At 63.4% G+C, this 14714-nt stretch overlaps 2 protein-coding genes across 2 annotated transcripts in view; one reads left to right on the top strand and one right to left on the bottom strand.

Annotated features, from left to right (window-relative positions):
• Nucleotides 1–2694: 2694 nt before the first annotated feature.
• Nucleotides 2695–5095, bottom strand: MNEG_5160 (hypothetical protein; the record flags this gene model as incomplete). Its single annotated transcript, XM_014046365.1, has 4 exons — nt 2695–2883; nt 2962–3191; nt 4561–4692; nt 4870–5095. 4 exons carry the CDS (start codon nt 5093–5095, stop codon nt 2695–2697), a joined length of 777 nt encoding a protein of 258 aa, XP_013901819.1.
• Nucleotides 5096–9124: 4029 nt separating this feature from the next.
• Nucleotides 9125–14714, top strand: part of MNEG_5159 (hypothetical protein) — a gene marked incomplete at both ends in the record, with an annotated part of 11853 nt that continues 6263 nt past the window's right edge. Inside the window, 9 exons of the mRNA XM_014046364.1 lie at nt 9125–9392; nt 9710–12150; nt 12361–12510; nt 12725–12820; nt 13033–13175; nt 13350–13479; nt 13692–13774; nt 14034–14163; nt 14472–14708. Of these exons, the coding sequence (XP_013901818.1) occupies nt 9125–9392; nt 9710–12150; nt 12361–12510; nt 12725–12820; nt 13033–13175; nt 13350–13479; nt 13692–13774; nt 14034–14163; nt 14472–14708 (3678 nt within the window). The remainder of the gene's footprint in view (nt 9393–9709; nt 12151–12360; nt 12511–12724; nt 12821–13032; nt 13176–13349; nt 13480–13691; nt 13775–14033; nt 14164–14471; nt 14709–14714) is intronic.

The raw sequence follows: 14714 nt of genomic DNA, 5'->3' as shown, positions 1-14714 counted from the left end.
GGGGTGCGGTGCGAGGGCGGGGGGCGGTTGGGGACGCACCTATGGGGACCAAGCGGGTGCCCTGGGGAGGGCGCGGGGGTGTCAGTGACGCCGACTCTGAATGCAGAGCAGGGGGCGCTAGGTAGGGCAGGGGTGGAGGAGACACACTGCAAACACAATGCCGCAGCCGCCACCTCGCGCCCCACCAATTTCCGGCTGCCACTGGGGTTTAGGGGTTTTTTTGCCCTTGCTCGCATCCACCACTCATGCCTCGGATTGCCCCCGCGACAGCCCGCCACGCCACTCACAACAGCTGCAGGACCCTCAGGCGCGACAGCCTCGCCCATTCCTGCGGCAGCGGCCCAGCCAGCGCGTTGCCGCCCAGCCGGACCTCCTCCAGCGCCGCCAGGCCGCCCCAGTCGGGCGGCAGCTCGCCCGTGAGCCCCGTGGCTGTGAAGTCCACGGCAGTCAGCTTTGAGAGCGCCTGCAGGAGGCTGGCGGCGGGCAGTCTGCCGCCGAACCACCCCCAGCCCTGCAAGCTGATCCGCACAACGTTGCTTTGGCCGTCGCAGGCGACGCCAGTAAAGGCCGTGCAGTAGCCTCCGGCGGCGCCTCGCGCGGCAGTCCAGGAGTCGGCCAGGGCGCCGACCTTGTCAATGGCTGAGGCGATGCCGAGAAGTGCCTGCAGTTGGGCTGCGGCCGGGTCTTGGAGGGGCTTGGCGGCTGCCCAGACGGCGCGGATGTGCGGGGTGGGGGGGGGATTGAGGTAAGAGGGGCTGGTGCTTGAGGGAGGGGGAGGCGCGCCATATATTGGGGCACGAGTCGAGGGTCCTCAATTGCTGATGGCGGCACTCATGGGTCCGACTGCACGGTACTGCTGTGCTTTTGCGCGAACGTGCGCAACGCTGTTTTCATGCAAACCATCTATACCAACACATTTGGGTGCGGCGCCACGCGCCGCCGCGACACGTGACGCGCGTGCCCCGGCAAGGCTCGCTGGCGCCGCTGACGATGCCAGGCCGGCATGCGCACCCGTCGCCACCGCCAGCACGAGCACGAGCGTAAGGCCACGCCCAAGAAAGGCCATACCGACGCTGTCCTTATATGATGAACGGTGTCACCCGTTAGCGCGCTCTGATGGCAAAGTACCAGACCGTGGACCGATCTTGTTGCGGGTGTCTCGGGTGGGATCAAGCGTAGTACTATTGTGTGCAACAAGCTTGTAGCTTTCTATGCGGTTCACGGGCACGAGAGTGTGAGGGCTGACGTTCCGGACTGCGACGGCACGCGCGAAGCGCTGAAATCGAGTGTGCTTGGGCTAAAGAGCGTCAAACAAAATCTATCACGATGCGTGTAAGCGATCAGACCACGCCCAGTGCCTTTCTGCTGGAGGGGTCACAGCCGCCACGAGTGCGGCAGCTGCCTTCTGCATGCCCGGGCAGCGTGGACTCGGGGGCAGTGGACTTTGGAAGTGCATTCAGGGGCATTCATCCCAGGACCTCGGGACCATAGACATCCCCCACCAAACCTCTTAGCAGCTGGTGGGGGTCAGAAGCGAGTGCCCTGTGCAACCGGTTGCATCAATGCATCTGATTGCATCACCCTGAAAAAACTATATGCAGCCCGTGCACAGCCGATTGCGTCACCCTGTGACTGGTTGTACCACAGAAACTCCAAAAGCATGCACCCCACGCCTGGCTGCAGGCGCCACCCCCATGCGCTGCTGACGCCCGTGCAAGTGCGCACGCTTGACAGGCACACTCAATTGCAGCCAGCACCTGCAATGGATGCCACCACAACAGCTGTGTCGACCCTCGCGGTGAACAGAGAGCGGTTGGTGTCGTTTTTCGTAGCATAGGAAAGTGGTCAGTTCCTGGATGGGAAAGGAAAGAGGTCGTTCCTTGGACAACCCCTTGCAGCACCTGCAACGGCGGGCAACCCTCATGCAACACGCCGTGCCTGCCTCCCACGCGCCCTAGCTTGCAACAACTGCAATGGAGAGCCCAGTAGCAATCATATGTGTGTCTGAGGACAGCCCAGATTTCCAGGGGCTTCACCTGTACTCCGTTTTGCATAAACCTGCTCGGTCCCCAGCACCCCTCTGAAGCCCTCAGGCACCCAGCTGTAACTGATTTCTGATTACAAAATCCCCCGAGGCTTAGCATCTTTGGAATTGTAACTGACTACAAACCCCGAAACCGATTGCAGCCTCATGTGTAACTGATTTCATCAGCCGAACCCACCACAACCGCCAAGAGGCAGCACCCACCCCCCTCCTTGCGGAGAGCCCCGCGTGAATCGCATGTATGATTCCACTGCGACGTTTTCAATGACAGGCAAAGCGTGCCTTTTGACGTATTCGCAATGTGGCACAGGAAAAACAAACATTTTACACCAACTTTGCAGTCATCTTGCTGTGTTCACCGCCCCGCAAATCATCAGACGGCATATGATAGAATGTTGAAGAGGGCCCGATTCTCAGGCACAGTATATAAGATGCCCAACAGGTTGATTCTGCTGTGCCATCAGCATTGAGCAAACAGATATGCTCCGGTCGTTGGGTTGATCTTTCTTGACACACACCATCTTGCCAGTCAAGGATGCGAGAGGCCACGCTTGTCTGTGTCTGGATAAGTGACTCCATCCATCCCCTTGGGTGCATGTCTACCCAACTGCAAACTGTTGAAACACCAACATGGAGCACAACCTGCAGAGCTAACCGCCATCGCTGCCGCTGCCGCGCCTGATAATCTCCTCGTTGCGAATGGCCATCACAACCTGCGACATGCCGTGAAGCTCCGGGGGAAACGTTGTGGCCTGCTGCTTCCAGCCTGGGAGCACGTACTGCTGGGCCTGGAACAAACGAAGGTTGCGCTCAGGCACCACGAAGCAGAACACCACCTGCTGTGGTGCGGGACGCACACGTGCAAGCAGCTGCATCAGGGGCTGCTGCAAAATAGGGTGCCTGTATGCGATGGTCACCTGCATGAACCACAGGCAGCCCTTAATCATGACCACTGCGTCCCACGCGGCTTGGTTGACCACAGAGGACCGCAGGAACCAGTCCCGGTCGCCCGGCAAGCCATTCTGGCCCTCGTCAACCATGCGATGGATCCCCGCAGGCACATGCAGCACCAGCTGCGGCTGCCCTGGCGACGGCTGCTGCTTGGAGGCTCCACCAGCAGTGTCGGGGTCCGAGGCCCCTCCAGCACCTGCATTGATGTCTCCGAGCATCCCAATGTCGTCCTCCTCCTCCACAGAGAATGCAGACCTTGAATCTGCCGCCAGATCTCTCTCACTGCACGGTGTCCGTGCCTGCTGCTCGTCTTCAGCGCGCTGCCGCTTCAGCTGGTTGCTCCCTTCTGGCTGGGCAAGCCGTGGGCCAGGGTCCAGCGCAACTGGGCCGCCGTCCCGCACAGAGGCCCGCAGAAGCTGGCAGCACCACTCACCACCCCCCATGATGATGGAAGCTGCGCAGCCCTCAAAGAAGCTTGCAGCAATATCTGCCAGCGGACTGACGCCCCGCACGATCTTCAGCAGACTGAGCACATGCCAAGGGGGGTTGAGTCTTTGATCAGACCGGCATCTTTGTCACATGCAGCAAAAGTCAATGCTGCGCGGCATCTTTTTTTGCTCCCACGTTGAACCATTTCAATGAATGCGTTGACACAGCTAGCACTTGAGAGAACCAAGCAGGAACATAAGCAGAGCTCTTTCGCACCGTGTAGTCTCATGGAACATCCAGTGGCGGTGCTGCAACAGCAGCTGCTCCTCAACATACTTTGATGCCAGCTTGATGCCCGTGGGTTGCAGGGTATCCCCGTCGACCTTCACAGCAAAAAGGGCGCATCACGTGTTGTGTTGGCTGGAGGGTGTCAAAAGGACCATGGCAGCTGGCACGTTTGCAATCTGGCACCAAGTGCAACCCAGTTGATCCACTTGCACACACCTTGATGTGCATGACATCGTGTAGAAGCTCATGTCCATAGACAGAGGAACGCGCTGCCTGAAGGACATCGATTGCTTGCACGCCTGCCAGGGCATTGTCTAGATGACGCCGCCGGGCGATGGCTGCTTCGCTATCTTGAGGTGACAGGATCCCCCGGGCCACGCCGCCGTATAGGTAGCGCAGCTGCTGCAGCTCTTGCTCCTGCACATGCGAGAGCGAAACACGGAAACAGACTGGGAAGGGTGTAGATGGGGTATGCGGTCAAGCCTTCGGCTCGGCCCGTCAAGGCCACATGGATGATGTGTACATTTCAAAGCACGTACAAGTCAGCAATGGCAAACATCGCCAAGCGTGTGCCGGGCGCACCTCAGCGCGCTGCTTGTAGCACACTCGAGCAAATGTGCTGCAAAAACCCATGATGGATGACATCTCTCTGCCAGTGCACAGCCCCTAGAGGCATGGCCCCCACAAGCTATCTGAGCTGTAAGGCAGCGACTGCAAATGCATATGTTTGAGCCCCACAGAGACTAGTCACGCAGCTTACAACCACACCTGGGCGCCCTTGCAAAGATGGTGCCATGCAGATCTGTGTTCTGAGATGCTCCAAGACGGCAGGAAGTACTCAACCACACCTTCTTTGCTCCATTTGGAGAACAGCTTGGGGTTGGGGCTGGACAGGATGAGCGTGGGGACCCCGCCCTTGTACTGCACATCTGGAACGTAGTCATCAAAGATGAGCCAAACGTTCTTCTGGCTCAGCACATCTGTCGGCGCAGCAACAATTGTGATGCAACAGGGGTAGCTTAGCAGTTGTGGTGAGCGTGTTGTTTGTGTTCATGAAGCATCGGGGTGTCGACAGGGGTGATGGCGTGCTGGGAAGCCCAGTACAAGCCCCAGCACATGTGCTCGTCAAAAGGCCCCAGGGACAGGGGTGCACCCACCCCTGAAGGCGTCGGGGCCACCCTCCAGCACAGCGACCTCCTCGCGCGTGTAGTCGAACCACAGGCGCAACCTGCTGCCGCTGGTGTCACCAAAGTCGTACACGAACGCGCGCCCCTGCTGCGCCAGCCAGCGCATGAAGTAGTAGGCAAACGTTGACTTGCCGACGCCGGGAGTGCCGGTGACAAGCACTCCACGGCTGATCTTCCTACCCAGTGTGACGTCCATAAGCTGCCGCAGCAGGACGTCATAGCATGCTCGCACTAGTATGGGCACAACCGGGCCAGCTCGCCAGCCAGGGGGCCGTGCAGCAGACAGCTGCAGCCACAGAGATCCGTCATCATTCTCAGCGATGTGGGAGCCGGGGAGCTGCCGTGCGAACTCCATGTAGGCAGTAGCCAGGCGGCCTGCATGAAGGGGCAGACAGCCTGGTGAGCTCAACCACTAGTTGCCAGCGGGCGGGCAATATGATATCAAGTGTGTCCTGCCTTGAACCATGTTGCTGGGATGCAACAGGCCTAGGGCACTGCAGGCCCACAAGTACAGATGCGATGAAGGGGCCCGGGTGTGAGGCAAGCCAGCAGGTGATGGAGCACAGCGTGTGTGGAAAGAGTGGGACGTGGGGGGGGGGGGGGGTGTAGAGATGCAGAGCAGGATGTATTTGAGCGGTGTCAGCACGGACAATCAGGAAATGCGAACGAGGAACTAGGCACAAAACACAAGTGCTTGCTGCAAAAAGCGCCTGCAATGTGGGGCGTATGTCACAACACAGTGCTTGCAAGGTGCAGCTGGGATTCCACAAGGCCAGCACTGACCATTACCTCCACCCGCCCAAACCAGCAACGCCTGCTGTGGCAAACCCCATGAATCCTGAGCCCCAGCCAAGCAGTGATGGATTGTAAAATTCACACAAATCCCACCTGATGCGCCCGCTCCTAGACAGCAGGGAAGCACGTGGTGGCGGCGATGCATGAGAAACACCAGCACAGGCGCAGAAGAAATGGAACTCAGTGGGTAGCAGTGCGCGTCGCGTGAAGGAATGGAAAAAGAGCCGTAGCACTATGCGAGCAGTACCAGCACCGGCATTCTGGCAATGAGTATGAGGCGAACTGGGCTCGGCTGGCAAGGTAGCAGGCCTGGCTCTGAGCTCACCTGCCCTCTCGCGTGCCAATGCCAAGATAGCAGCCCTCAGGCCGTCGTCATCCCAGCTTGATAGCACAGCTGCAGTATCCTCTGGAATGTAGCACAGCGCGCTGGTCGCATGAGCACGTCTGCCAGAGTCATCTGGAAACAGTAGCGGCACCTTCTGCAGGAGGCGCGCCCTTGCAGTCTGGCGCGCCCCAGCCTCGCCTGACATTTCTTGATGTGGGCACTTGTGCTTGCCTGGCCTGCAATAAATACAACCAGTTGCATGCTCTCAAATTGTGCACGCCTGGGACGAGAGCTCCCCGCATCGGCATGGACACCAGCAGAGCGGCGCTCAGCGCAAATAGACGGCACCCAGACGGCACCAGAGCGCTGTCATGCAGGACCCGGCCTGTGACCTTACCTGGCAGCAAATGAAAGCAATATTTTGCGCTCAGCCTCCTTCAGGGACAGGCTACAGCGCAACAAACGGCTGCTCGAAGCGGCGAGGGGGCCCAGCGCTGTGCGTGTGCCTGCCGTCTGCTCGCAGGCGTACCACTATGGCATCACCAGAAGGCCTTCGCCAAGCCGTGCACTGTGCGAAGCCTGGAGGTCCAAGCGACTGACACCACTCTCCTCTTTCCTACTGGAGCACGTAATATGTGTAATTCCGTCCGGGAAATTTGATCTTTCTCCCTACTGGAATCATGGAAACGACACCAATCACGTTTCTTTCACCGCGTGGGTGAACGTGGCTGTTGTGGTGGCGTCCATTGCAGGCGCTTGCTGCATTGGGTGAATGGGGTGTGCCAAGGGGGCTCCTGAGCACACCCCACAAACGATCAAGAGGCTGTTCGCAACTACAATACAAAGCAATGATGAAATATAGTCAACTTATAAGGCCACGCAAGATCCGCCCGGAGACATCCTGGGTGTGCCCGTTAGGTCAGGCATCCGCACTGACACAGGCTTCAGCAGCGCGAGGGGGTGGCGCCTGCGGCCGGGCGTGGGGTGCGTGCTTGTGAAATTGCTTGTATTGCTGCAGTCAGTGACAGGGTGGTGCAATCAGATGCAATCGATTGCACACGGCAGTCCCTTCTGACCCCAACCAGCTGCCAAGGGGTTTGGTGGGCGCTGCCCATGGTCCCGAGGTTCTGGGATGAAAGCCCCCTTGATACACTGCCGACTATAGGTGGGAACCAGATCGGGGTGCGCGGAATGATGCGTGACCTGGCTACCTGCCATATGTCCAGGCAAATTGCACAGCAGTTTGCAGGTACTGTCGGCTGCCAGGACAGACTGCCCTCATCAGCAGTTGTGTTTGCAACCAGCGCTGCAGTGGCGGCCACAACTATGTGGGCTAGATTCATGAGAGTGATCGCATGTGTGGCACGTGGTAGCTGCAGCAAACCCAACCTAATGACAGCATAGAAATATGAACCTTGGGACGTTGACAAATAGCACAGGCACTCACAAAAGCCAACTCGCAACACCAGCACTGCTGAATCTTCCACGCGCGTGACGTGTAGACGGGTCAGGCTTGCACAGTTGATCTTGTTGACCGCAACGTAGGTAATCTCCCCATGTTGGCAAGGCTGCCATCATTAGTGCGCGTTGTCTTGAAGTATCTCAAGGTTTCCCAACGGTTGCACAGGTGTGCAGTGTGGTGTGCGTCATCCTGCACACCTGGTTAGACCAGGCAGAAGGTTGATGGGTTCACAGAGGGACTCTGCAGCATGCTTCATCGCTCAATGTGCTGCACCTTCATTGGCATCAGTGTCTCTGCTGTGTGCGCCACACTTGGTTGCCCTGCTGCCGCCACCAGCCCAAACATGACAACCGTATTGAGCAGACACAGTGATCGGCTGAAGCATCGAAGACAGAAACAGCACAGCCACCCACAAACAGCCTTATACCCATGTGAATGCAGTCGTCGATGAATCCTTGCAACCCTCATCTACTGACCTTGCGGTGGTCAGGGTGTCTCGCATGGCTGGGGGAGAAAGGACATTAACCGACAACCCAGCCACTATCTGCACATGCAGTTGCAGGTATGGGTGCGATTGAGCCATGGTCATGCGGCACCCTGGGGTGCAAGGGACCCCGGGGCATGACATGTGTCGACGCCACCGTGGCTCTGGCGTGCTCCTGCGCCGGTGAGTTTGTTTTGATTACTGCCAACGCAGGAAACAGTCTGGCCTGGCTTCCCATTGCATGGTCACACTCACAAAAAGCCCCCAAGCACAGGCCTGCGACGCTGGGATGAATGACTGATGGTGTGGAGGAGGTGTGCAGCAGTCGGAACGCACATCGCTGTAACATGTTTACAAGCCTCAGCACTCCCGTTCAATCCTTAAAGAGCCTCTGAACAAAGGATATCATACATACGATGGTGGTGCATGCCCTGTAGAGATTGGCCAGCCCGTGGTTGGGTGTATTTCAGGGGGCCGGGCTGTGTGAGGCTTGATCGAAAGCCATGGAATCAAAGAGCCCCGCAGAGGTGCGAACGGCAGCCAGGTACACCCCGCGTCCCAGACTCGCCCAGCCTGCGCAAGTGCTAGACCGGCCACAGCTTGCTGCTGAAGCCAGCAGCATACGGCTGGAAGATGAATCGAGAATCTCACGAATCATCATTGTGGGGCTGCGGTGGATCGGTGCATTGCTGCTGCATTTTGCGCACGGCCAACCAGAACCAACCCGCTGCTGTGCGCGCAATCACTGCGTCGCCCATGCCAGGGGCGCGTCAAGGCGCCAGTACCGGCGGCGCTGGCGAACAAGACCCGCGATGAGCTGCTTGGCATGCTGCTGGACGCGCTGAAAAAGCTGAAGCAGCGGGACAGACGGATTGAGGGTGCGCGCTGCTGAGCTGCGCTGAGGCATTCGGCAGGACTCGCACACGCCAGCCTGCGCCGGAGCTGGCGCATGCTGGCATGCGTTGAGATTGTCCGTGCTCATCAGGCAGCAGCTGTGGTGGGGCGTGCCGTGCTGGTCAACATCTTGCATGCCCCCTCATTGCCGTGAGACCTTCCGCCAAACAACGTCTCCCCATCTGCAGAGCTCTCAACGCCCGGCGCCGCCAATGGCTCGGCCCCGCCCTCACCGGGGCCCCAACACGACGGCGAGCTTGGGGCGATGAGGCAGCAGCTCGCGGACCGCGAGCGTGCGTGGCAGCTGCGGGAGCAGCAGCTGGCATCGGAGGCCACCGAGCTGCGCGCGCAGCTGGCGGCCGCGGAGGCGCGCGCGGCCGACCTGGGGGCGCAGCTGTCCGCGGCGGAGGGCGCTGCGGCGGCGCTGCGTGATGCGGAGGAGCGGTCCGCGGCGCTGGAGCAGCAGGTGGCGTCGCTGCGTGGGGCGCTGCGGGAGATGGCAGAGGAGAAGGACGCCGCGTTCACACGCCTTGGTGGGTGCGCGCTCCAGAGCCGCGTGGCGCACACGCGCACATGCCCAGGAGGTTGTGCTCTGGCCGGCCCTAATTCTCAATTTATACCCCTGCTGCATTTGATGGACACAATATGTGGCAAAACAGATGGGACTGGGGGTGCACACATGCTCAAACAGGATGGGGCACAAGTATTGCCAGCAGTCGGCTCGTTGCACGCGTTCAACACCCCAGAGCCCCGCATGTCCTCGTGGCGCGCGGCGCCGCCACACAGCACACCAGCAAAATTCCAGACCGCGTGGCACGTCCCGACCCCGTGTTCAAACACACGTGCGCAGGTGAGGCGCGGGAGCGCGCGTCGGAGCTGGAGGAGGCGCTCCACGAGAGCGGCGCCGCGCTGCACGCCGCGGTGCAGAGGGCCGAGGACGCGGAGTGCGCGGCGGCTGTAGCGGCTCAGGCGGAGGCGGGCGAGAGCCTCGAGGTTCGGGAGCAGCTGCTGGCGGCGCAGGCGCGGGCCCAGGTGCTGGAAGGCGCAAACGCAGACCTGTCACGTGCCCTGGAGGAGGCGCAGGCGACGGCGGCGGCAGCGGAACACCGGCGGGCAGACGAGGATGAGGAGGGCGGCCGTGAGGCAGAGGCGCTGCGGCAGAGGGCTGGGGAGCTGGAGGCGCGGGTGGCGTCCCTGCAGGCGGAGCGAGCGGACGCCGCGGAGGGGCGCGCAGTGGCTGAGGCGGCCCTGGAAGAGGCACAGGAGGAGGTGCGGCGGCTGCAGGCGCAGCTGGAGGAGGCCGCCGGCGCGAGCGCTTCTGTGGAGGTGGATTCGAGGCTTGAGGCCGCAGAGGCGGCGTCGGTCGAGGCGTCAGCTCGTGCTGTGGCGGCAGAGGAGGCTGCGGCGGCCGCTGCGGCGGCAACAGACGCGACGGCTTTGGAGCTGGCTGCGGCGCGGGTGCGTGTTGAGCAGCTGCAGCGTGCCTATCAGCAGCAGGGGGAAGAGCTGCGGCAGCTGCAGGAGGATTATGAGCAGCTCCAGGAACGGTTGGACGAACAGCAGCAGCAGCAGGAGCAGCAGGAGCAGCAGGAGCAGCAGGAGCACGAGCAGCAGGAGCAACAGGAGCAGCAGGAGGCGAGCGGCAGCCATGAGGAGGAGGGCGCCCTGAGGGAGCGGGTGAGTGAGCTGGAGCAGGAGGCGGGCGCACTGCGTGCCGAGCTGGGTGCCGCTGCCGACCGGCATCAGCAAGCGGCGGCGCAGCTGCGATCGCAGCTGGAAGCCGCACAGTTGGCGGCCTTGGCGGCTGCGGAGGCTGCGGCAGCGGGCAGCGTTGCGGGCGGCGGCGACGCCGCTCTGGAGGAGAGGGCTGCCGCGGCCGAGGCGCATGCCGCCGAGGCGGTCGCGCGGGCGGTCATTGCGGAGGTCGTGGCTGACGTGGCGCAGGCCGCCGCCGACCAGGCGGAGGCGGCGGCTGCTGCACTGGCTGGGGCGCAGGATCGCGCTGAGCAGCTGCAGCGTGCCTATCAGCAGCAGGCCCAGGAGCTGCGGCAGCTGCAGGAGGATTACGAGCAGCTTAAGGAGCGGCTGGACGAACTGCAGCAGCAGCAGCACCAGCAGCAGCAGCAGCAGCAGCAGCAGCAGCAGCAGCAGCAGCAGCAGCAGCAGCAGCAGCAGCAGCAGCAGCAGCAGCAGCACCAGCAGCGTGAGCAGCAGCATACTAGCAGCAGTAGCGACGGCGACGATGAGCACGCTGATCAGCAGCAGACATCCGCGGCCTCGACAGAGGCAGAGGCCCTGCGGTTGCGGGTGGGTGAGCTGGAGAAGCTGGTAGCTGTGCTGAGTGAGGCCGCAGATTGGCATGCCGCATCAGCGAACTCCTCGTCCCCTGACGCCTACGGCAGGGTCGCGGCCGCCGAGGCGCGTGCCGCGGCAGCAGAGGCGACGGCCAGCGCCGCGAGCGCCGCCGCGGCCGAGGCCGAGTGCGAGGCGCAGCGCGAGGCCGAGGCGGCGCGCGCGGCGGCGGCCGAGGCGGAGGCGCGGGTGTCGGAGCTGGGCGCCGCGCGGGCGCGCATCGACGCCCTGCAGCGCTGCGCTGAGCAGCGTGGGGAGGAGCTGCGGCTGCTGCAGGAAGCTTACGAGCAGCTCCAGGAGGCGCGGGGCGGCGGCGGTGGTGGAGGCGGCGCCGACGGAGATGCGGGGCCAGAGGAGGAGCTGGGGCAGCTGCGGGAAGCTTGCGGGCAGCTGCAGGAGCGGGCGGAGGAGCTGGAGGCGCAGCTGGTGGACGCTCTGGAGCGGCTAGAGGCAGAGGGGCAACGCGCGGAGGCGGCTGAGGCGGCCGCGGCTAGGGCAGCGGCGGAGGCAGAGGCGGCCGCGGCAGTGGCTGCGGCGGAGGCCGGCGCGCGCGCGCCGCCGGTGCCGGCGGCGGGCGAGCCAGAGCAGGAGGCGGCCGGCGGCGCGGGAGAGGGGGCTGCGGGAGCGCAGGCGCAGGGGGAGGAGGTGAGGGCGCTCACCGAGCAGCTGGCCGCGGCGCGGCGGGAGGCGGAGGCGGCGCAGGTGGAGCTGGCGGAGGCGAAGCGGCGGTTTGTGGCGATAGCGCGCAAGAAGCAGGCGGAGTATGAGGCCAAGCTCAAGGCCGCGGAGCAGCAGGGCGGCGGCAGCAGCGGCAGCGGCAGCGGCGGCAGGGGCGCGGGGGCGGCCGAGGCCGGCGGCGGGGATGGCTCGCGGGTGGAGGCGTTGCAGAAGCAGGCGGCGGCGCTGAAGAGCCAGTTGGCGGACGCGGCGGCAGACAAGGTGCGGTGGGCTGGGGGGAACCGCCGAGCTACTGAGCGGCCCCGTGTGCCGCACGTCAGGGGGTAACATGCTCGCGGTCTCATTCACCAGGCCTCCCGCTGTTTGGCCTTCTTCAATCCTTGGGGGGTGTTCTTGTCCTGATTGAGGTTGGCTGTCCTGACATGAGCGCCGCCCAAAACCCCATGCAACACCCCGCACTGCCCGCCTCAGGTGGAGGCGGCCATGCGTCTGTCTGCGCTGCAGCGGGAGCTCGACGCCAGTCGTGCGGTGGCGGAGGAGTACCAGGCTCTCATGGCGCAGCGCGACGCGGCGGCCGCGGCGGAGCGGGGGCGCGCAGAGCAGGAGGCCGCGCGGGAGAAGGTGCGGGGCGGCGGCCAGGGCGCGGGGTGCACGCGAGGCCCTCTGCCCCCACTTTGCGCCCGCAAGAGTCGGCGCGAGGCAGTGCGCCAGCAGTATTCAGGTACGTTTCAATCAGGTGCATGCAGGCTTGCCCCCTGCGCTCGCTTCAGGCCACACTCACGCCGCTTTCTTACCATGACCCTGTTTCTCCCTGTCTTCCCTCTCTTCGTGACAGGCCGCCCAGAAGGAGCTGGCTCTGGCGCTGCAGAGCCAGCTGGCAGCGGCGGAGGACACTGTGGCGTCGCTCTCCGCGCAGCTTGCGGCGGCCGAGGTGGGGAGGGGGTGCGGATCGCGTCAGGCGCTGAGTGCGGTTGGGTGAAGGGCCGCCCCTGATCCTGCTAGCACTCCCTGATGAGGACTGTGGTGCTTGGCGTCTGGCCAGTTCCCCCTTTTTAGAGTGAATATGGAATGCTGCACCACCTGACAGAAGCTGTGGCTACATCACCCCCCCCCAAAGCATCATTTTTGTCAACAACTCTGCAGGCCCGCGCCGCCGAATCGGTCGCCACCGCCAGCACCGCACGCGAGAGCGTCAGCGCGGACCTGGCAGCGGCGCGCGCCGAGGCCGAGGCCGCGCGGCGCGAGGCAGATGCGGCGCGGCGGGAGCTCGAGGCTGAGAAGGGCAGGTGAGGGCGTTGATGATGTCAGCGGGGAGGTATCCAGCATTTCAGCCGCACGGGCTGTGGGACCCCTGGCCCTCCTCTGACACCACGGCTTGCTGATTTTGACGAACCAAACACACCCATCCCTGCATCGTGTCCACCGTGCTGCCCCCTCCCCCCTCCTTTTCCTCCCCAAAGGCTGCTCAAGGCCCTGGAGGAGGCCAAGCGCCGCCTGGCGCGCGCGCAGAAGGCGGCCCACGCGGCTGAGGTGGCGGCGGCCGAGCTGCGGGGCAAGGGCGACGCCGAGCGCGAGGCGGCGCGCGCGGAGGTGAGGCGCACGATCACCCTTGATCGTGCTGCATTGTGCTGGCTGTATGTTGATCTGGTTGGTCCTTGCTGAGTACGCCGACGCACAGGAGTCAATGCTGGCATGCTATCGACGCGCACCCCAAAACGTGCTCCTGACAGCGCCCCTCCCCTCAGGCCTGCTGGGCATTTTGGCGGCTCACAACCAGCTCCCCCCGCCGCCCCGCTCAACAGGTGTCCGCGATGCAGCAGCGGCTGGAGGCGGCCAACGCGGCGGCGGCACGGTCTGACGCGGAGCTGCGGGATTATAAGGCCAGGTGGGCGGGGATTGGATGGCTAGGCGCGACACGGAGGTGCAGGGGCGCCCCAAGTGGCTGTCAAGCAATGGCTCAACATCTGCCGCATGGAGCCACGTTGGGGGGTTGTTTGGTGGCAGTGGCAAGAGAACAAAGCGCAGCGCAGCGCCTCCCTGCCAAAACCTGGTGCTCGCCGCAGGCCTCTGGCTGTACCTTGAACCTTCCCCCGCCCTGCTTCTTTTCATTCTTTGCAACCTCGTGCATGCGCGTGCACATACAGGGCTGGCGCCCTGGTGCGTGCGAAAGACGCTGAGCTGTCTGCCGCACGCCGCGAGGCCGGCGCCGCGGCCTTGGGACCGGCGGCGTCGGCGGCTGCTGAGCTGGAGGCGGCGCGGCAGCTGCTGTCGGAGGTGCGCCGTGGAAACGAGGATAGGCAGGGCCGCCGGGATGAGTCGTTGCTCATGTTAGTCATCCGTGCGCCCTGGCACTGTGCTCATGCTGAATCCTTGCCGCGCCCTTGCATGCTTGCGGGCATCGCCTGGTGGCGCATACTTAAGTGTTGCAGCAGCCACTTCTCGTATTCAGGCACGCGGAACCCCCCGCACCAGGGGGCGGCCGCACCGAAGGCCACGCCGACTCACGCGCTCGCGCGCCCCACACCCCTCTCAACCTAATCAACCCTGATCACCCCATTTCAACCCCTTCGCCCTTTGCTCAGCTGCGGGCGTCCCACGAGCAGCAGTTGGCGCGCCTGCAGGACGCGGCCGCCTCGGAGCTGGCAGCAGCGCTGGCGACCCGCGACTCCGAGGCGGAGAAGCTGCGCGGCAGCTGCTCGTACTACCAGGGTCTGCTGTCCACGGCGCAGGCCGAGGCGGACGGCCTGCGGTCGCGGGCGGATGAGCTTGAGCGTCAGCTGGCGGAGGCGCGTGCGGCGGCAGAGGCGGTGTCCACGCCCGTCGGC

The sequence above is a fragment of the Monoraphidium neglectum genome (assembly GCF_000611645.1).
Source record: "Monoraphidium neglectum strain SAG 48.87 unplaced genomic scaffold scaffold00755, whole genome shotgun sequence".
Taxonomy (NCBI): Eukaryota; Viridiplantae; Chlorophyta; class Chlorophyceae; order Sphaeropleales; family Selenastraceae; genus Monoraphidium; species Monoraphidium neglectum.
This window is presented reverse-complemented; position numbering and strand designations above follow the sequence as displayed.